Genomic DNA, 23338 nt, shown 5'->3' with positions numbered 1-23338 from the left:
ACACACATACGTCTATATCTATATCTATACAAGCTTACAACTGCACTAATATTGTTATGATGTCCCATATATATGTATATACACATACATATATACATGTATTTATGTATGTGTTGATGTGTGTGTTGTATATATACACACACAGGGTCATCTTCATGGGGGCAGCTAGGTGGGGCGATGTTTAGAACACCACTCCTGGAGTCAGGGAGGCCTTTATTCAGATACAGCCTCAGAAACTTCCTAGCTGTGTGACCCTGGGAAAATCTCTGTTTCCTAATCTGTAAAATGAGCTGGAGAAAGAAATGGTAAACCACTCCAGTATCTTTGCCAAGAAAACTCCAAATGGGGTCACAGAGTCAGACAGAACTGAAACAACTGAACAATGAGAATACATATACACATGAGCGTATGTTTACTAACTCATTGAAATACCTGTCAATTTGTATACCAAAAGCTAGGTAATATTATTTTTTCATCCACTTTGTTTTTTTACAGTGTGAGTAGTTAAACAGACCTTTTCTGAGTTATTATTAATTTAACTGAAGAAAATCTGTAGTGTCTTCTGGGGATCAGTGTAATTATTACAATGGTGTCTATGAATCTGAAGAACTTCATCAGAGAGAGAATCCTTCTTCCTTTTGGAATCTGGGTGGGACAACACCTGCATGAGGCTGGCAACGAACCTGAGTGAGCACATGCCTCCCTTGAAGTCAATATGCAGTGAATCATTAGATAAAATCATCTCAGTAAGAGCTGTCTTCAGAGATTCAAAGTTATAAGGAATACAGTCATGTTTCCCACAGCTACACACTCCAGTTGTGACTCAGGAGTACTGTTTGGTAGCAAATATGTAAACTATAAAGAAAAAAGTGCAGTGCAAGGTGGGGAATGGATCCCTCCGGTCTCATTGTTGTTTTCCCAGGGCCACATGAGTCCTTTATTCTTGCTCTTGGGATAACTTCGAGAATGCACAATTACAACGAAGGAGTGTGAAAGCAAACAGAGCCTTTGTAGCAACTATAGATTTGTGTAATCTATATTTAGATATGTTTATGTGATAAATATATTTGCAGCAATCTATATTTGCTGTAAATACATATTTGCAACAAATATAGATTGAGTCATAGCAGTTAATTGTAAGATTAGTTTTGATAATGCAATATTGCACAAATATGTAATAATAAAGTTGGAGGTTACCCCCCAAAAAGTATAGACTCTGGGGCTTTATTCTGCATATGGATACAAAGTCATGCTCTTAGAGGTAAGTGCATTGTATGTAATTACTGATGGTTGGAATGAGAGAACTGCCAAAATAGACATGAAATCTCATGTGAGCAAGATTGTACTGAGTCTACCTGAGGCAGTTTTATGAGGGAGGGCTCTCACCTGGTTGGGAATTTAGGTCACACAAAGAATAAAAGATACTTTAAATGTGACCAAGGGCTTCTCTCCCCATAGATAAACTTGACAACAGTTAAGCTCTCTGCATCTCTGGAAATGTGAGGAGATGAGAATGCAGATAAAGTAAACTGAGTTCTGTCTAAAAGTTTACATAGGCCTATGGGATTTAGAATGTACTGTTAATACATAATGCAAAGACCCCATCTCTGACCCCATCTAAAGAGAGCCTTGTGCATGGGTTAATTCATAAGCATTAAATTATATCTGGTAGAATTTATCTACACTGAAGACATAAAGCCCAACTAGTATCAGGTATATCAGCTGCAGAGAAACTATGGCAGCATTTTCTCAACATGTTAAGAATCAATTTTCCTAAAACATGAGATGAATTCAAAAAATAATATATTCATTATTGTAAAACAATAAGCAAACAAGATTACTTCACTCCTGTAATATCCAAAATTCTTACCAAGCATAGCATTTCGTCAAAAACTTCCTGAGAAACAAAATGATAATCAACTCGGTCCCCTTCCCCAAAGTAAGGAAGTCTTGTGGTATGACAGGCACTGAAAGATATAAAATAAATAATTTGACCAGTTTCCATTAAATTAAAATATGATGAAAAACGAATGGTTCAAAGCATTTTTTTGGAGAAAATCAAAGTTTGCATTTTTTTTAACGATTAAGATTTCAACTCCCTGTGATTCCACGTAAGCAGATTACTCTTTATCATGGATTCAGGAAATTGTTGGCCCACATCTTATGGGCTAACATTGCAGAAACATCAAATCACAACAGGTAGAGTGCCCTTTATCACAGAGGGACCTTAGGGGTTAATTTGTCCAACCTCCCACATAAGTATGAATCTTCTCTATACATTTATGACACATCAAGTCCTTGCTTGAAGACCTTGGAATCTTAAACAAGCTATATATGTTTCATCTTAGATAAAACAGGAATAGCATGCACTTTATCTACCTAAGAAGGTTGTGATATTTATATTATGTCTACTTCTCAGTCAGTTGGCATTTTTTTTTTGGATCCCAGTTCTTTAGAACCATGCTTAGCTCTTAGGATCCCAAGGTTTTTGAGTTGGAAGGGTCCTGAGAGGTCATTTAGTCAAGCCCCCTCATAGCAGATGAGGAAACAGCTCACACAGGAAGAGACATCTCCCCTTCCCACAAAAACTTATCCTTGACCTTGCTGCTTCTCTTCAGCTCCTGTCCTATGTATTCCATTCATTTTAATGCCACATTTCTAAAAGAGAGCAGTTACCTTCACTGCTTCCATTTTCTTTCTACCAACTTGTTCCTCTAAACCCTTCACAATCACAGCCTTTTCTCCAAGAGCCTAATGGCAGCTTTGTCACAAAATACGAGGCTCTTCCCCTGCTCATCATCCTTTCATTTCTCTGCAGTGTCTAGCACAGTCAACAACCTCACGCCTCCCCCAGCTCCTCTTTTTTCCTGATTTTCTCTCCTCCTTTGGCAGCCTTGACATAGCGCTCTCATGGTTCCCCTCCTACTTCTCACTCTTTCTTCTTGGTCTCCACGGATGGCTCCTTATCCTTCTCCCTTCCCATAAATGACCCCCCTTCTATCAGTTGTTAACAACACTAATAGTAACTGAATAGTGACTCATGCTTCTTCAAAACACTTCAAATGCACTCTCTTGTTGAATCCTCAATCCAAACTTCTCAAAGAGACAAGGCACGTTGTATTCCTATTTTTTCTAGGACAAAACTTAAATATAACTTGCCCCATAGCAAGTCAGTGTCAAACCCAGTCCTAGAATTCAGGTCTCATGACACAACTGATAGCCTTTTCCCTATACTATACTGCATTTTTCACTGCTCTGTGCACTGGGGATCCTCAACTGATTCTGATAGCACACTATGTAAAAAAAGGTAAATTTTCTAGGTGAAAAGACAACCTACAAAATGCATTCCAAATCCAAATATTTTCCATTATTAACAATGCTGCTCCTCTCCATTAGTGCTGATAATCAAGAGAACATAAAAGTTGTTTTTAATATTTAATATTTATTTTCAATATTTAATATTACATTTGGATTATAAACCCAAGACAGCAAGGAGTCTAAATAGAGGCTGTCACAATATCTTGAAATCAGTTGTGCTACATGAAGACACCAAGGACCTGAATCAATCAATTGACAAGAATTTACTAATCATCTACAATGCTATGTGGTGCTAATCCTTTCCCAGGTAAGTAGGGGCATCTGCATCAGTGGAGCGGGAATCACTTTCTTGACCTACTCTGCTATGACCTTACCACACTGCCAGAAGAACTGATTGGACAGGAAATTTTATAGAATTTCTTACAGAGAAAACATAATTTGAATTAGCAGTGCCTTACACAGCTAAGAATGTACTTGGGAGATGTTCATTGATTTTATTATGATTTATAGCTTCTACCCAGGCAAAGAAAACAATGGTCTCATTAGCACTGTGGTTGCCAACAGCACCTGCATTTACTTCAATGACACCTTATGAACTCTACTCTTGGTTCATGAAAAAAGACCCAATCCCACTGGCAAATATCTGAAGCTATAGCCCAATTGTCATTTATAGAAACATTATATAATAGGCTGGCCTAGATAGGTAGGAAACAAGCATTTATTAAGTGACTACTGTGTACCAGGCACCCATGCTAAGTGCTTTACAACTATTCTCTCATTTGATCTTCACAACAACCCCGGGAAGTAAGTGCTACTATCAATCACCCTTGTCTTATAAATGAGGAAACCGAGGCAGGCAGAGATTAAGTGGGTTGCCCAGGTCATACAGCTTGTAAGTTTCTGAGCCTGGATTTTAACTCATGTCTTCTTGACTGCAGGCCCAGCTCTCTATCCATTGTACCTCCTGGTTACCTCTGGGTAAACCTAAATATAAATACCCCAGAAAAAAAGTGTATAATAAAGAAAATGCTGAAATACTGCCAAAACTTCAACCAGTAACACCAAACATTTAGAGGGACATTTTAATTTTTTTTTAAAGAGGAGTTTTAATATACATATTTTCCCTCTAGGGAGAAATATAGCACACTATACAGCATTTTTCCCATGTTCCTCAATCACTGGCTCGTCAAGTCACAGTAAATTCCTATGAATTGAGTCAGATTCTAATAGTTTCATTTGGCAGATAGAGAAACAAAGACAAATGTTAAAATCTGGCTGCTACAGCACTAGCATTATTCCAAAGTGAGAGGGAGCACTCTCTCATATCTAAAGGATGCTACAAACTGGAGGGCATCCAGCTAGGACTGAAGAGGATGGTAAGGTGCTTGGAAACCTGGGGGAGGTTACAGGAACCAAAGGTGTTCAGGTGATTCATCAAATGAGGAATACTTTTCACAAAGAACTGGCTATTTCTAGAACATTTCACAGGTAGGGAAGACAGGTGTTTGCTCCTAGACTTCATATTTGGGAAGTGATTACTTTAAATGCTTCCAGTTACTGCCATGAGAGGGCCTAGAACAAAACACAAGTGGGGTGTCAAATATTAAGGGATTTTTGTACTTGGGGGTAAAGGTTCTCCAGTGCACTGAAAACAATGGCACTAGAAAATTCTGCTATTGCACAACATCACCACGGATGAGCCAATGAAGACAGTAGGCCATTAAAATTAATGCTGTGCTACAGATAGAGGTAAAAAAGTAAGCATTTTTAAAATGGTAAACTCTATTAGAAAGTGATACAAACTAGTTGAGATCTCATTTTTGCTGAAAAGCAAATATGAGTAGCTAGTATTTATATACTTCTTTAAAGTTTACAAAGCACTCTCATTGTATCCTTCCAAACAACCCTATGAGTTAGGTGTTGTGGTTAATTCCTATTTCACAGGGAAAGAAACTGAGGATGAGTGAGGTTAAGTGACTTGTCCAGGGTCACACAGCTACTAAGTCTGTAAGGTTAAATTTGAACTCTGGTCTTCCTGATTCTAGGGCTGGCACTTTATTCACTGCTCCACCTAGCTGCCCATGCCAAGCAAGCTACCAGGTGTTATTTAACAAGTTGCTCATCTGAGATATTAGGCAGGAAAGCAGGCAGGTAGGCAGTTAGCAATCATTAATTAAGCACTTGCTATATGCCAGGTACTATACTAAGCCCCAGCATATAAAGAAAGGCAAAAATATGGTCTTTGTCCTCAAGGAACCAGCATTCTGATGGGGAGACAGAATACAAATGACCATAATACAAGATACAGACAGTGTAAATAAAAGGTAATATTGGAGGAAAAGCAGTGGAGGGTTAAGGGAAACTAGGAAAAGTCTCCTAAAGTAGCTGGGATTTGAGTTGGGTCTTCAAGGAAGCCAGGAGGCAAAGGTGAGGAGGGGGAGCATTCCAGGCAGGGGTGAACACCCCTGAAAAAGCATGGCTTGGGAAATTGGAGTACCATGTGTGAAGAACAGCAAGAAGGATGATACTGATGGATTGTAGATGCACAAAGCAGGAGAGAATGTGAGACGACTGGAAAGGAAGGGGCCAGGCTGTGAAGGACTTCAGCATCTAAACAGAGTTTATAGGGAGCCATTGAAGTGTAGTTAGGTGGGGTGGGGGAGAGAGGGATGTGGTCAGGTCTGTGCTTTAGCAAAATCTCTTTGACAGGAGCCATGGATGGGGGAAGAGAAGCTTGGAGTGACAGAGAAGTTGTTCATGGTTATGCAGCTGCTAAGTGTCAGGCCTAGAACTTGAACCCAGCTCTGTCCTTCTTTCCACAAGATGATGCTTTCTTTTTGGCTGCTGCCCTACTGAAAGTGGATGGGAAACATCACTGAGTCTTCACTCCCCTCAGGAGACTGGACACTGCAAGTGGAGAAGCTGTCTTGTATTCAGTTATGTCCTTAGCAACTAGCACAGTGCCCTGTGCGTAGGAGGGGATCACTAACTGTTTGACTGATGAATGAATGAAAATGGATGGTGCCTTATTAAACCCAAGGTCAGCCCAAGGGCACACAGGCCAAAAGAAAGGAATGGTTCATAGACTGTACCTGTTACTGCCCTTCACAGGAAAGTTCTCATATTTGGAGTTCAGGACCATAAAGACAGAGAAATCCTTGGTAATTGGACATCTTTGTCATTTTCTCTCTGGAATTATGCCAACCATTCTTTCAAACTGGTCTTGGATCTCAATTAACTGGCACAGTGATACTTTGAGATTTTATTCTTACATTGTAACCTAATTTATTAGAATATATTAGTTAATTTATTAGTTGCTTCTTGGTATCTGAAATATTTTCCTCATCAGAATATTTCATAGCATTGTGTCATGAGGTTAAGTGAGGAATATGATTTTAAAAGTCTAAATAAAATGGGCCCATTCAAAATGCTATTTGCATTGTCTAGATATGATTAGCTTAAGAAAAAAAAAGAGACTGAAAAATAGTATTAGAAAACCACTTGCATTTTGCTTTTCTTTGTTTATCTTTTGTTGAATTACATTTCCAATTTGTTGCTGTTAAACTGCTGATCTAAAATCTCTTTCTCATCCATGCAAATACGGGGAATATTGCAAAGGAACATGAGCCAGGGTCCCAATTTGACGTCACCACTTGGAGGACATTCAGGAGGGCTCTGGTTTCCTCTCATTTTTCTCAGCTTTTATTTTGTTCTGTCATCAGGCAAAGCATCCGCTTCAGAAAATCACAGCACTGACTTGAGGGAGAAAAAAAGCCCACCATCCTTTCTTTTCCCTTCCTTATGAAAAGACGCAAGTGGAGATCTAGTGCGAGTTTATCCAGTGGAGCAAACTCGAACATCACAACATTGTGATTAATACTGACATACTGTGTTGCAACAGGACGAGACGGCTTTCAAACACCATCATGTTGCATTAAAAAGAAAAGTGTTTCCAGGCTCTGGAGAATTATTCTGGGCTGGCTCTGAATTAAGGCAGCGTGCATCTAAAAAGTTACTGCCAAGAAATGCTCTGTTGTGGAAAGAGAACTCTGGGAAGGAGCTGCTATCAGGAAGAAGCTACTCAACAGCAGCATGAAGTCACTGAACGGCTCCGAGCCGTTGCAGGGGATGACGGTGGGATTTTTTTGCAGCAGGAAATATTTAGCTTCTTGCCTCCTGTTGGGCGGTTCTCAGATTGACAACAGTTTGACAATCAGAGCTGCTTCCAAGGGGAATGGTACAGGGATGGACATAGGTCGCCAGCCATTACAGGACAGCGTAAGTACAGATCACCAGGCCCACATCCAGCTCAGAAGAGTAACAATTTACTCCTGAGGACCAAGGCTTCAGCGTCTTGCCTTGCTCTCATCACCAAGGAACATTTATTGACCAGATACTATAAAGCCTACTTCTGGAAATCTCCTTGCATACCAGGGATATTCAATCAGAATGTATTCTGCAAACTTTCTAGAGTTGCCTTAAAATAAGATTCCAACTTGACATATGTCACATCTTCCCAGTCTCACAAGCCAATGAGCAAACTCACCCATATCTGAAGAAAGTACTGAACTGTCTGCAGAGTCGGTGAGCGAGTTCCCGCTTCCCTCCAGCTTCAGGGCCAACTAATACCAACATGGGATAAGGGGCATCGAGGCTCGGCAAGGTGCTGTCACAACACAAGACCAAACACATCTAGGCTCAGTATCCTGATATCTAGACAGAAACCATATTAACCACTTTTACAGGGCTTACTACTGTAATTGCTATTAAAACACCAAAGGGGAGAGGGGGAAAAAGGCACTTAAAACACCTACTATGCACCAGGCACTTTTTACAAATATTATCTGATTTGGTCCTCACAACAATCTTGCAAGGTAGAGACTATTATTATCCCTGACCCCAGGCACAGTACGCCATGCACTGTGTTAGCAGCTGCCTGAGAAATGATTACATTTAGTATTAACTACAGGGATCCTTTCAAAAAGCTAAAGGGTCACCATATATAATATTCAGATAAAAATGGTCGTGAAGTAAAAATTCAAACATACGCATTTAAGGGGAAAAAAAGAAAATGTTGGACTTTAGCTTACTTAGGGACTTTAGTGATAGAGCTAGGGACTGGACCTGTGATCTCATCAATTTAGGGAACCCTTAGGTGAGAAAACTCCCTCCAACAATACAAGTCAGGACCCCTTCTATACCTGACAGTCTTAGGGAGTGGCCTAGAGCCCAGAGAAGCTACCTGGCTTGCCCCAGCTCACAGAGCCGGCATGTGTCACAGGTGGAACCTGAATTCAGGCCATCCAAGTCATCTCTTTATTCACTACGCCCTGCTGCCCCTCACTGGTTTCTAAATGGAATCCTCAAGGGCCAGCAACTTTTCCTTCTAGTAATGACCTACCAGGCATTTCATTTGTATTTTGCTGGTATAAAAGTGAAGTTTAATAAATTAAAATTGATTACTTATTTTGATTTAACATGATAAACTACCAGGAAATTAGACTTTATAAACATTAAGTTCATCAATCAGAGAATAAAAAAGAATTAGATAGATTTCATTAATGGATAAAATGTGTGGTTTCCTAATTGAACACTGGCATACTGAGAAATGTGATTTTAAAAATTGCTTATTACCTTAAGTACTAAACCATATGTTCACCTATTTGAAAATATATTAGCTCCAAAGAAAATTAAAAGGCTTGCCTGAAAGGTACACTTTTACTAGTAGATATAAACAGACATGACTTTCAGGAGAGGTAACGTTCAAAGGGATAGAAACAAAGGTAAGCTATGTGTGATGGAGGTGTGATGATTCTTCTGCCATTTACCATGGATGGCTATTTGGTGATGTTCCTATTTTCCACCCATGCTAAAATTAGATCCCTTGAAAGCAAAGCAACAGTTTCTGATAGAGAGTAACAACAGTCTTTGTCCAGAGGTAGATCAGAAATGATCAGTCACTTGATTATTTAACTACTGCAGTAGATTTTGTTTTATACATATTTTTACATGAAAGTACCCAGAAGCATGAGACAACTAGCATCTCTTAGTGGAAAAAAAATCCAAAATAATGAAACCATAAATGTTCTTTGGTTAAGTCAAATGTACTTTTCCAGAAATACTCAAAAGAAATGATAAATCATTTTGCATAAAGGAATACAATGAACACATTTTACAATATTCAATGCCTGGGTTATCAAATTGTACAAAAATTATGTCCTTTGTTGAAAATGAAAACATTTTACTTTTCCTAGGTGCTCAAGAATACAAAACAATGGAGTAAATTCTCTGTGATGATCAGATATTTTAGAACCATTTACTCCCATTTTTAAAATTTCTTCAGATATTGATAGAATTTTTGCATCCTACACTTGAAGCACACATGGCTATCTGCCCCAACACTGTTTAAAAAGAAATGGAGAAACTATTGCAAACCTGCCTCAAAACTTCAAGGTGGCAGCCCAAATTCATTTTTCAATTCAACCAAGTTGAATTTCTGAGCTCATTTCTAAGATGTATGTAATGAAAATATTAGTTTTTCCCTTAGGCTAAGTCTAAAGCATATATAAATGTGAGTTATTATTGCTACCAGAGGGCTACCCCAAAGATCTTTATTAGTTTAAAATTCTTTGACAGAGATATTTAGGTGTTTACTCAAATGTTAATGAACAATTCTCTATGGCACTATAGACTAACTCAATTCTCCTAATGAGGCCAAGGCCACAGATTGCAATCCTGTCTGGTACAGTCCATTTGACTGTTTCATGGTTATAGCCACTTTGCAAGCCTGTACCATGGTCATGAGGGAGCCCAGGATGATCTCCATTGGAAAAGCAGGGCATCACCACCTTTAGTTACAAAGGACAGGAGATTAGGAAGCAGAAAAAGCAAAGTCTTGTCCAAAGAAACCAAGCTGGACCATTTTCTAATGGAGTAGAAGTGGTATCACTAAGGAGAAGAACATCCTCCAAGATAGTTCCCCCAAATACCTTGGGCTGCTTTGGAGAACAGAGTACCCCCCATGGGTGGTCCCAAGCGTGGACCATAGCTAAGTGCACCTACCTGTCAAAGATCCTCTGTGGCTGCATCATGCTGTATGCAACGTGGATCAGATGATCCTGAGCTGCGACTACTTCAGGGGGAGGGTTATACTTATTCAATGCTTCAACCTGTTTCCAGAATTAGAAGTAAAAATGGAAAGGGGTGGGGGGAAGAAGGGAGATGATGTCATCATAGCAAATCTCTATATAAAGAGGAGAAAGTTGTTTCCTAATTAAAAGTTCCAATTCTCATGTTTAGCTTATTAAAGACTTCTCACTCAATCCAACTCCTGAGAATAAATGAACTCCTGAGATAAACGAACAGAATATAGTGAGTGGAAATTGAGCTGTTCTTTATTTACTCATTTACTACTTGTGGTTGGGGAGAGGATGAAGTAAACAAAGCTTTAAAGCTGTGATTATATGTGATAGATTTTAAAAATCCAATTTTTATCATGAAAGGAGGGAACAGCTTAAATTCATAGTTCTAAATATCCAGGCAGCCTATTTTTTCTAAGCCATCCTTAGCAAAGAAGAGTAATGGAGGATTTTGATAATGTTCCTTTTAAACTTCCTTTTTATTAATCAATGTTCAAGGTATTATTTTTGAAATTTCAAAATAATCTTTTAAAATTAGAATCACAGTGTTAGAATTGGAAGGGCCTTTGCAATTCATGTACTATTAGTGGGAAAAGCACAAATTTTAGATCAAATAATAAGATATACTTTACAGTTTATTATGGAGATAAAATACACCAAAACAAATAGCTATAATACACAGTATTTTATTTAAGTATTAGAAAATTTACAAAAAAACTCACAAAGCTATGTGAAATCAAAGAGGGAAGCTCATCAACCAAGGATATTAATTGGGCAATTATCAAGCACCTACAAGGTGTCAGATCATGGAGATTTAAAGTCAAACAAATCATCATGGAAGATGGGACTTTGATATATGGGTAGGGATACCATGGGTGAAAGAGGGAAGAAGAACATTCCAAAAGCCAGTGTCTATTCAGAGAGGAGAGAGTAGTACTTTTGGTTTCAAGTAGCACAGTCAGTTTGAGTGGGTGAAGGGAAATAATAGGGAATAGGAAATTCCAAATACCTTTGGAAAAGCAGAGTAGCCTCAGAATGTGCATACCAGACAGAGCAGGCTGTACTTTGCTCAGCAAGTGTCACTGAAGACTTTTGAGCAAAGGAATGACATGATATGTAGGAGAAAAGTTATTCTGATGATGACATAAAGGATGGATTGGAGGTGGGAAGAGCTGTTGGGATCTGTTCCAAGAGCCTAAGCAGATGTTAAGGGAAAACTGTACTAAGTAGATGACAGTGAAAACACATAATGGGACAGGATGCATAAGATATTGCAAAAGTGGAACTTACAGGACTTGATAACTAATCTCATAGGAGAGGCAAGGGTAAAGAAAGAATGAAAAATAACCTCGTGGTTTTATAACAAGCTCAGTTTGCAAAATGCTGAGTGTGAGGCTTCACTGGAACACACAGGAAGGGGGTCCTATAGAGCAGCTAGAGATGAAATCTAGGTAGAAGAGAGGTCTAGGACAAGAAATGTAAATGTCAATATAGGGCAGGAAGAAGGCTAAAGATGGACCCTTATACAAGGAGCATTTACAGAAAGAGGAAGAGAATCAGGATATGTGGTATTTCTTAAAGCAAAGCTGAGAAGTATTAATTACGTTGTCTTGGTCAACAGTGATGAAGCTGCAGAGAGATCAAAGAAGAGAGCTTTATAAAAGCCATTGAATTTGACAATTTGGAGGTCATTGACACACACTAGAGAAGTTCTGGTAGTGTTGGAGGTAGATGCCATATTACAAAGAAAGAGGAGAGGGGAGTAAGGGAATGGAAACATGGAGTGTAGAAAATTTTTCTAAAAGATTATCAGTGGAAAGATAGGATGGTAAATGATGTATTAGAAGGGTCAAGGAAAGGCTTTTTTAGAATTGGGGTAATCTGCTTATTTGTAAACAAGTAGGAAGGGGGAGACTGAAGAATAATGACAAAGAGAAGCTTTTGAGGAAGATGCTTCTGGAACTGAGCAAGGTATTGGAGGTGCCAGGAGGGAACAGGATTAAGGGAATAGTTAAAGATATTGGCCTTAGTAGGAAGTAGGTATTCCACTTCTGTGACCAAAAGGGCGGGAAGGTAATGATGTTAGGGAGTTATGGAGAATAGAGGAGAGAAGATAACAGAGGTAAGGGAACTCACATTAAATGGCCTCAGGATTCTCTGAAATAAGATGGTAGGTAATTTCCTACAATTTGGGAGGGAGGGGATATAAAAGGAGATAAGGAAAAATATGGGATGGTAGCTATGAAGAATGAAATAGATCATCAATAGGGATAGAGTAGAAGGACTGTTGAGCACAGTAAGAATCCAGCAGAGATTACATGCCAAAAATATCAAGGCAGAATCAGCTTGAACTCGTGACTTTCCCCCACAATACTCAGTAGCTCCTGAAGCAGAAATAGAAGAATGGGATTATGGGGACTGACCAGGAGCAATGTTTCACAGGTAATGAATTACACAAACTAAGGATTAAAGGGATTCTAGGATCACTAGATTCTAGTTACTACCCTATAATCCTTTGATTTCTTGACCTTCAGTCATTCTTGGTAGTGAAGCATTAAAGTGATAGTAGACCTTTGGGTTAAGACAACATGATTTACTTTTGTAAATTTGAAGCCCAGGAATTAAGTGTGCTCACTAAGAGAGCAAAAAATATGAAGAGAGAAAAGATTAGGCCTTAGAGGAAACCCCCATTCTCAGAGGGCAAAAAGAGGAAGGTGAACCTGAAAAGGAGACCAAGAAATGGTCACAAAGAAGTAGAGAACCAAAATAAAACAGCAAGAAAAAAAGGGACAAATTCCGGGATTTGTACTTGACCTTGCACTGTTTGACATTTTTATCAGTGACTCAGACAAAGACATAAATTGGATACACATTAAATCTACAAATGGCATGAGGAATTGCTAACACAGGGAATGACAGAATCCAAAAGGCTGAATTTAATAAAAAGAAAAATCAATTGGAATAAATGTAAATTCTTGTGCTTGGGCCCCCAAAAAATCAACTTCACGAATACAAAATAAGATATACATGACAACAGGTTCATCAATGGAAAAAAAGTTGGTGATTTTAATGGCTTGTAAGCTTCCTGAGAATCAGCAATACAATGTGGCAGTCCCCCCAAAATGTAGTCTTTGGGCTGCATTAAGAATAAGGCAGTGATACTCTCCCTATACCCTTCACACATCAGAACTTATCCAGAGTGTGAGGTTTAGTTCTAGGCACCACAGTTTAAGAAAGATATTGGAAAGCAGGAACAGTGTCTAGAGAAAGGGAATCATGATAGGGCCTAGAGTTCATGATATATGATGACTATTTGAAGAAACATGTTTAGCCCAGAAAAGAGAAGACTCAGGGAGGATATGACAGGGGAAAACAAGGGGCAGAAATCTGACTTGCCCCAGAGGACAGAATCATGAACAATGGGAGGAAGTTATAAAAAGGCCAAGTCATGTTTGATTTCAGGAAAAATTTCCCAAATTGAACATGGAACGGGCTATATCCCTTCTTGGAAATCTTTTAAGCAGAAACTGAACCACTCTGTGGGGCATGTTACAGTCGGGATTCCCGTATGCATTGGTAGTATATGGCTGATGAGTTCGCTCCCAATTCTATAATTCTGTGAATTCTATATGAGACCTTAAGGCCAGTACCTTTTCTTCCACTTTAATCTTCCTCCGATCTAATTCTGTCAGTCGAGGCAATGTATGAAGGACAAAGAGCCAATAGTCAGCTTTCTCCTGTCAGGAAGATCAAGGACAGTTCTCAGTGACTTTCTCACATAAACAAGCCCTAGAATCTTCCACTGACCATGCTGACCCTTCAGCCTTTCCTCTACCCAACCAAAGTCACTCACTCATATTATCTATCCACTCTCTTCACTGTCAACTCACACACTACTGATACACACAAGCTTGTGTATATGAGAATGTGTGTATACCTCTGTACGAGGGGCCATCGTGGGAAAAATCCAACTGCTTGGGCAACTGAGCATTTGAATGAGTATGTGAAAATACCCATCTCGGAATGTTAATGTGTGGGTGTAAACTTAATAAAGAGGGGATAACTATGTGTATGTGTTTGTGCAAGTGGCTGTCAAGGAATGTGTATTAAGATTTACAGGAGTGTGTGGAAACCCTTAGTGAGACTTAAACTTCAAGCCTCGTTAATATCTCACCAATAAGGAAAGTATAGTAGTTGGCACTATTCTCACATAAAGAAGATTATGCTGAGGGCAACAATCTAGGGTTGTCTGTTCCCCTTTTATAAGGATGCTTGTGGGCAAAGCATAGACATTTTATAAAACAGTGGTGAATAAGTGAAACAGCTAGGTAAGGAGAGACAGAAGATGGGTGATTTAATAGATTCACAGAAGGGAGAAGCTGAAACAGTGTAAGTGACTGAGAAAAAGGATGAGGGAACGGGGCGGGGGGAAGGGAGAAATACATTCTTTACTTTATAGTAATTTCATGGCAAATAAAATGCTCTTTCCCAGAAAATAAGCACAGAGACCTATTCTGGTAGTTTCTTCTTCCTGTTATTACACAATATTTTCTGTCTGAACCATTGGTGTCTTGGCCAATCCAAAGAAACATTAATCTACAATACCAATAGCTCCTCTAGTAAATCTCTAATACCACTCAGGGAGAGTGACAAACAACCCCAAAGCAGTCATGTTCGATATTCAGCACTGGGCTCAACTTTCAGCAGAAGATGCATGACCTTAAGCTTGTTAACCAGCAAAGCTTTGGGGGTCTAAAATTATCTAGCCTAAGAAAAAGATAGGGGCAGTTGGAGAGAGCATCAGGCCTAAAGTCAGGAAGACTCATCTTCCTGAGTTCAAATCCAGTCTCAGATACTTAAGTTGTGTGACCCTGGGCAAGTCATTTAACCTTGTTTGCCTCAGTTTCCTCATCTATAAAAGGAGCTGGAGAAGGAAATAGCAAAGCACTCCAGTATCTTTGCCAAGAAAACTCCAAATGGGGTCACAGAGTCAGAAATGACTGGAAAACAATTGAACTGACAAGAAAAAGATAATCGAGTAAAGAGAGTGTTTCTGATTTAAATAACAAGCAGTTTGAGGGTGTATTATCACTTAATCTCCCTCAATATTCCTGAGATGAGTTGATAAAGATGGACACATTTATGCTCCTCTACATTCTTTACCAAAAGTTCTGTTTAGAGATAATTGATTCAATGAAAGTTCATTTCATTTCTTTCCAGTATCTGTTGCATCTTACCTGAAGAGGGTTTTTTAAAAGATTGAGCACCCGGAGAAGCGGCAGATTTTCAATGTGTTTTATTTCACTCAACTCTGCAATCTGTTTAATCACAGAAACACAATATTAACACAAAACTAAATAACAAAAACAAAAAAAAAATTTGAAGGCGTCATTTGGATCTTTCCAATTTCGCACGCTATGAAGATTATTCTGTTGTTTATTGGAGCTCCACAGGACTGCAAAAGACACATTAGCTGCTACAGAATGGGAGCTCTCTCCCAGAAGTCCACTTGCTAAATCTCTCCTCCTTTGGGCAATGAACAGCCAGTCACGGTGCTGATATTCTACACCTTCCTCATATTTCTTTTCAGTCAGAAATCGAATAAACAGATCAGGAAGCAGTACAAACAAAAAACATATGGGCTTTCTTGGGCCACTACACTCTACTAGAATTATTGATGTTGGTTGCAATTTACTTACCTACAATCCAACTTTATCAGCTAGATATAGATATTTTATTACCAAGAGAGCATCTTAAAAATCCAAATGAAAGATTACATAATTTTGATAATGTGTAGAGTTTCCTAGCCAAATCTCTTACATTCTTTTTTTTTTTTAAGCTCTCAGGAGACACCAGAAATGTTATGTTACTAGAAAATGTTTCTCATACAGAAGTTCACACATAGTGAAGAGAGGCAGCTTATCCAACAGGTGTCATCAATTCTCCACCCAAACTGTTTCAGTAGCTGAGTAAAGAGAGATTTCTATTTCCATTGCCTGTAAATAATATTGCTATGATTTTTCTTTTACATATGGTTAGCAAGGCTCCCAAAAGCCCATAACTGCCTTTCCTCTTTTCTTATTTTTCCCACAGGCACTTTTCCAAATGTGACAAGAGCCTTCCAATAGTGCAGTAAAGGAAAACCACCATCGAGATGGTGCCGAAACAAACAAAATCTCTGCTGCCCAGCAGCAAAATAACACAAATCCAAAATATTTCTAAATCCACACATGGGAAGAACATTTGCATATATGCTATATTTTGCTACATATCTCACTGAGGTGGAAGGAAGAAGTACCACTTGGACTTCCATTATGCCAGTCTATAGGAAAAGGGCTAAATACCCCTTCTTTTTTATATTGTAGCATTCTGCAAGGGGAGAACATGGGACTCATAATGTTCAGATTTCCTAAGCCTGAACACAGAAGAACTGAGTGTTGTCTCTCATTTCTGGACACATTCTACACAAGTCAATTTGAGTAGAGTTTTTGATTGTTGAAAAAAAGGGGGGGAGCCATGTACCCTCAGGGGCTTGTTAGTGAAGCCTATAGTATCTAGAAATCACTGCTTTATTACTAGGGTATCTAGAATTCTTAATAAAAATTCTAAGAAGCTCAGCAGTTTCTGGTCAGCACACGAAGCTAAGAAAAGTGAAATGTTAACTTCTGGGGAAAGCTCCAAGGCCATTAGAATTGACTCTATATATAAAGATGTAAAGGATATGTCAACTAATAGACCAGTCAGTTGGCTAGACTTTTCCCTCCATGCTTTCTCTCTCCAGGAACTCTCCAACTCAAAGAAGAACCTTGCCTTGTATCTTAGGGTTCTGCCATAGAATTTACATTTCTACATAGTCCATTACTGTCAAGGTTATCCACATCACAGGTCACAGATTCAGATCTGGAAAAGCTTTTAAACTTCAACTTAGGTTTGTTTTACAGATCAAGAAACTGAGACCCAAATGCATGGAAAGCAGTGTAGCCAAGATCCAAATTCCACCTGACTCCAAACATGGGCTCTCACTGATCTGACCCCTCTCATCCTACTGTGTGTGACAAGGGAAGATCTGGATTCTGGTCTGGCTTCTGCCACTAATTACCAATGTGATCCCAGGCAGATCATTTCACTTTTTATCTTAGTTTCTTCATATGTAAAGAAAGATTATTTAGATGAACAGCAAGATCATTTATTGTAAAATTCAATGATGTTAGGATTCAATTTACTGAGCTTTAGAATCTTGCTGTAAAAATATAATTACTGTGAATAAATAACCTTACACGACTTTATGAACCTTGTTCAACCTTCTTTAAAAACACTATGATCTATGGAAAGGGTCATGGTTCTTTTTAACAGGGATGGTTTGGGTCAAAAGTTAAGCTGTAAAGGTTGCTGGTGATGTACCAAGATGCTGGGGGTATTTTTCAAGTAAAAGAAAGAAAATAGGTTAATATTTAGAAGCTTGCTGTCAAGGAAACTCACTTGGGAACAAAAAGAATCCATATGCTTTTTTCCATTGCACAGGCTGTTAGGATTGGGTGACAATGGCCATTTAGACAGAGATGCTGAGGGAATGAGATATTCTGTCTCAATGGATACAAGGCATTGAGAGGTTTTCAAAGGATATCCTGGTGAACAAAGATAATAGATAAATAAGAAGTATATGCTGATTTTTCTGAGAAAGCCTGTTTATAGCAACTTAATCTCAAGGTCCATATGGATAGGTAGGGTTCATCAATTAATTGGAAACACAATTTTTGCAAGAGTTAGACCTTAAGATCACAGTAAGAGGCAGTGGGTCTGACTAAACATTAATTTGGGCAAAAGGAACAAAAAAGAGAAAATGACTGTGCAGGTGCAAGAGTGGGGAAAGGACCTTTTAAAAAACCCCACGAGGGATTTCCATGCCTAAAAAGGGGCTTATAAATTAATGGTTAATTATACATACACAAAAGGAAGAAGATAATATGCCAATTGGAGGCCAGATCATTGATATAGAATGGGCCAAGGCAAGGAGGGCAAGACACCTACTGGGATTTGTGGAAAGGGCCTAGGTTCAAAGGGGTGGAGAACCTGTGGCGTTGAAGCCACATGTAGCCCTCTAGGTCCTCAATCTAAATTTTGTCAAAGGGCTGCACTTGAGGACCTAGAGGGCCACATGTGGCCTTAAGGCCACAGTTTCCCCACCCCTGGCCTAGAAGTATATGCATTTCCTCTGGTACCTAAAAAATTGAATTCTTTCAGGAGAACAGAGATAATGAAGAGAAAGAAGGGAGAGGGCTGAGAATTTTGGAAAGGCAAAATAAGACCCCATTCTCTTTACAGAACAAATCAACTGTGTGGTTATGACAGAAAATCAAATATTGAAGGAAAGTTGCCAATTAGTCCATCAACAAGCATTTAGAAAGTGCTATGTATGCACAATTAAAGACATCTGATACTTCTCTGAAGTCCCCAAAGCTCTCCCTAAACTGCTTGTGCAAAAGAAAGATTCTTACCATAAAATAAAAATATCAAGGCTAAGTTAAGCTGGAGGGGAAGAATTAGAGGGGGGAAATGATGACTAAAACCATCAAAATTACTGATATGCCTGAGTATGAACTGTGATGGGGCAGGGTTAGTCAGGATAGACAAGGATCAGGACTCAACCTCCAGCAGATACCACAGGTAGGTCAAGGGTCAAACCCAAAGAAGTTGGCTATATTACAGGGAAGCAGGATATCATGGCATGGTCCAGAACTCAAGAGATCAGAGTTATGCAGTGGCATTTAATCCTAAACCAAGGACATAGACCATTTGCTTCCTGCCTTGTTTTATGCTCCGTGCTAGGTACAAGCAGGCCTATACTTCCAAGTGGTGACTGTATCTATTAGGATATCAGAAGACTGGGAGAATGGGGGAATCCTGTCCCTGAACTTGGACTACACAGAAATTTGAGAACTAACTCATAGTATCATCTTTCCTCCTAGCTGGGTGGTCTCACTTTTCTTTGAGGCCCTGATGTTTTAAGACTTGTGGACTTTTGTGGAAGAATAAACCTTTTCCACAGAATTCCTGCATTATTCTTTCATAACATATACCACCCATTTAATCAGAAATAATGAAGATGACAGCTAGCATTTATATAGTGCTTTGAAGTTTGTAAAAAGCTTTACAAATATTATCTCATTTGATCCTCATAACATTCCTGGATGGAGTATTATTATTTTCTCCATTTTACAGATGAGGAAACTGAGGCAGACAAGGTTAAGTGACTTGCCCAAGGTCACATAACTAAAAACTGTCTGAGGCAGATTTGAATTCAGAACTTCCCGACTCTGGGTCTAGAGCTCTATCCACTGCACTACCTAGAGGCCTGGTTAACAAACTTTCCATATGCCACCTTGAAGTGAAGAATTCTCCTGTCCTTGATCAGTCACTTTAGAAAGAAAAGGATTTGAGGAGGTCAGCATAGAATGCCAGATAAAATCTTGATAAATCTTGGAATACCAAATAAATCTTGATTGGATATGAGTACAAGTCTGAAAGCAATAATATGGCACACTGGAAAGGACACTGGATTTGGAATAGAAGGACTTTTCTGGCTCTGCTATTATTACTTAGAAGATTTTGAATTTGAAGAAATTGCTGATCTTTTCTGGGCCTCAGATTCCTCCTCTGGGAAATCATGGGGTGAGACCCAATGGTCTCTCAGGTCCAGGGTCTAATATTTCCTTCTGGCCCAAGATCCTGTGATCCTAAGCATAAACCTCCTGTGGAATGGGGTCATCTTTCTGATCAGAGTCTGCAGTGAGACTATCAATCTAGTGGCCAGATAGTATGGAAAATGGGAGGCCAGCTCAACGGTGTCAGCTGGCCTAACTTCCATGAGGCAGATCGGCTTCCTTGTGCTTCCAGATCAGGTGGCCATTTCTGATCGTGAACAGACCATCATCCCATTAGTAAAGGTCAGAGTGGGCAAGAATCTTCCTGTGGGACTTTAAGGAAAAGTCTACTGCATCTAAGTGTAGGAGGTATTGTTATATGTGAAGGAATGGTGACCTAGTGAGAAAAGTACCCAGATGTTAACCTGGAAGCATGTGAGGCAAGTGGTTCACCAGATCACCCTGGCTATTTTTCTGGTGGCGATGGACTATGGATAACTAAAACATAAAATTAGATCTTAGCCTAGATTCTACCTTGCTTTGGAGAATATGGAATTTATGACAGAATTCCTGAAGGAATACCTGTGAAGCAGACAATGAAAGTAAGAAAAGGACCGCAGAACATTTGGAATTCAGTTACAAAAATGTGCTCCCAGGCATGATGCTAAGGATTCATGAGTGTCACCAGCTGGGGATGGGGGTCCAGGCCCTGAGATGCTGGTTCATTCAGAAAGTACCTCTTCCAGTTGTCCTATCTAACTAAATAAAGCACTCCCGCCAGAGGATATTGACAGTAAAAGAACCTGGTGACACATCAGAGGGGGTCCTATAAATCCCCAGGTCCAGTTGTTGCCAAAGGGACCCTACTGGTATTGTTTTTGCTTTGTTTGCTGTAAAAATAAATTTCATTGTTATATTTTGTTTCTATATCACCTACACTTCCCAATGTATTCCTCTTCTCCTTCCCAGAAAGCCATCCTTTTTAACAAAGAATAACATAGAAGAAAGTTGTTCCACAAAATTCACAAATGTATTCAAAAGTCTGATACTATATCCAGCATTTCAAAACCATAGTCTTTTACCTCTGCAATAAAGGTGAAGGGAAGGGGAAAGATAACATTAGTTTTCACTGGGGTCATTATGACATCTCTGAAAATCATCAACACCTATATTTATTTAACAGAGATTCTTCTTCTTTCAATTCCTGAATGGCATATTGATTTGCAAATTTTATTCTAATGCAAGGGAAAACAAGCTGTGTTTCTATATTCGAGAATACTTTCCCTCTGAGCAGGTGACAAGGATAGCTTTCCAAGAAGACTCTGAATGCAAGTAAGAAGTATAACTGCCTACAGAACTTGAAGCTTTCAAACTGAACTGTGACTAAGAATTCCTTTATTTTGGAAGCAAATTAAGGTCAATATACAAAGAAAAAAAAGATTTGAATATCTATAGTTTCATCTAAGATGGAAAATGTTCTCTTCCCTCTCCTGCACGATTGGAACTTTTGCTTATTCTAAACCTTTGAATAATGAGGAGTCATAGATTAGCATTGAGGGGGGGCATTAGTATGCCTGAATGGGGAAATGTTTACCTAGCACTATATCTGGTTCTAGAGAGCACTGACACTCTCTACCAATTCCAACCATGTCCTTAATTTACATGGAAAGGAAGCCTAGAGCTTCTCTCAAGAAAAAAACTCACCCCAAAACATGACAAAGTCCCCAATGTGAACCAAATTATTTCTTAAGTCATACTACAGAACAAATCAGCCAAGTCTAACATCTTAATACTTTATGCTTTGAAATATATTTTATTAAAAATACAGTGTCATTAAAAGCAGAAAACAGTTTGTGTAATTTGTGAATGTGAATTAAGTGTGGTGTGGGGATTTGAATAAATGTAATTAGCTACTCATTATGCAGAGTTAGACCATTCTATTATATTAAAATTTTAAATTAAAATTTATTCTATTTTAAGGACTGCATTTTTTTTCCTCCCATATCCTTCCCCCCATCTTAAAAAATGAGAAAAACAAAAACCATTAAAAAAAAAACATGTATGGTCAAGGAAAACAATTCCCACATTAGTCACGTCCAAAAAAAAGTACCTGCACATTGCCATAATGCTAATTTTTTTCCTTTAGGAAAAGCAGTATATCCATCCTATCTTTTCTCAAGAAGAGATCAGGTGAATTGCCCTTGCATACCACAAAGAGGAGTTTGTGAAAACATGGAGTACCTTATCTTTCCGCCTTCTTTGATGCTATTTGGAGGTGGGTGCTATCGTAGTAAAAGCAAAATGAAAGGCTTCACTTTTTCAGGCTCTGCAATCTTCCTTTTAAATACTATTGATGATGGCCTCCTCTCAGGCTGTCTAGGACACCATTATTTTCCTAGAGACAACATCTCAGAACTGCCAAATGCCAGTCATTCATCCTTCTACCCAAAATGTGGAGGCAGCGGATCTCTGAACTATTGGATCAAAAATTCTGGATGCAGAATTGAGAGACAAATGTGATATAATAGACACCCTCTGAGCAATTACTATGAAGAATAGTGTGGTAAGTCAGACAGGCGATCAAAAAACATTATTAAGCACCCACTTCGTGCCAGCTACTGCGCTACATACACCCTAGGGATACAAAGAAAGATAAAAAACAATCCTTGCTTTCAAGAAATTCATAGTCATCAATGCATTATCCTAAGAAAAACAAAAACTGTATTTATATATGATGTTACCTTATTATCTTCTAGGTTGATTATTTCCAGAAGGTCATGATTTTCTATGCCTTGTAAGCTACTGATTTTGTTTCCAGATAAGTCCAAGTTCTGTAGTGCTTTCAGGTTGTCCAAACAAGTTATTACCTCAATCTGGTTATTGCTCTAAAATTGACCAAACATACTTTTAGTTTTGTTTTAGGTTACTGACAATGAATATTGTTATTGTTCTTAAATGACAATTTTTTTTCACTTTTAATACTGTTCCAAATCTGGAAAGTAGTAGTAAATCATTCCCCTCTTTGGCTTCCTCGTTCTTTCATATATTGAATGAATGAATAAACATTCAAATACTCAATTCTCAAATGTATCTCATCACTTTGGGAGATCTTTTAATAATGTAGAATACAAATATGCCATCAGGGGTGATTCTTGCCCATATGAAGCTGGCTGTAATGGGTTTATCTACTCAATGTGTTGGAAAGAACGGATGAATGAATTCAATTGGGTGTCCCAGTAT

General features: G+C 38.7%; 1 protein-coding gene across 1 annotated transcript in view; it reads right to left on the bottom strand.

Annotated features, from left to right (window-relative positions):
* LRGUK (leucine rich repeats and guanylate kinase domain containing) overlaps nucleotides 1-23338 on the bottom strand; it is a 127847-nt gene that overhangs the window by 81932 nt on the left and 22577 nt on the right. The window contains exons 7-12 of the mRNA XM_069087259.1: nucleotides 22840-22983; nucleotides 15695-15775; nucleotides 14108-14194; nucleotides 10381-10487; nucleotides 7865-7984; nucleotides 1871-1967 (exon numbers count right to left, since the gene is read on the bottom strand). Of these exons, the coding sequence (XP_068943360.1) occupies nucleotides 1871-1967; nucleotides 7865-7984; nucleotides 10381-10487; nucleotides 14108-14194; nucleotides 15695-15775; nucleotides 22840-22983 (636 nt within the window). The remainder of the gene's footprint in view (nucleotides 1-1870; nucleotides 1968-7864; nucleotides 7985-10380; nucleotides 10488-14107; nucleotides 14195-15694; nucleotides 15776-22839; nucleotides 22984-23338) is intronic.

The sequence above is a fragment of the Petaurus breviceps genome, unplaced genomic scaffold (genome assembly GCF_028583685.1).
Source record: "Petaurus breviceps papuanus isolate PSGF00001 unplaced genomic scaffold, PetGlider_PUasm1.0 181, whole genome shotgun sequence".
NCBI classification, from domain to species: domain Eukaryota; kingdom Metazoa; phylum Chordata; class Mammalia; order Diprotodontia; family Petauridae; genus Petaurus; species Petaurus breviceps.
Note: the sequence above shows the minus strand (reverse complement) of the source record. Positions and strands in the feature narration are given on the sequence as shown.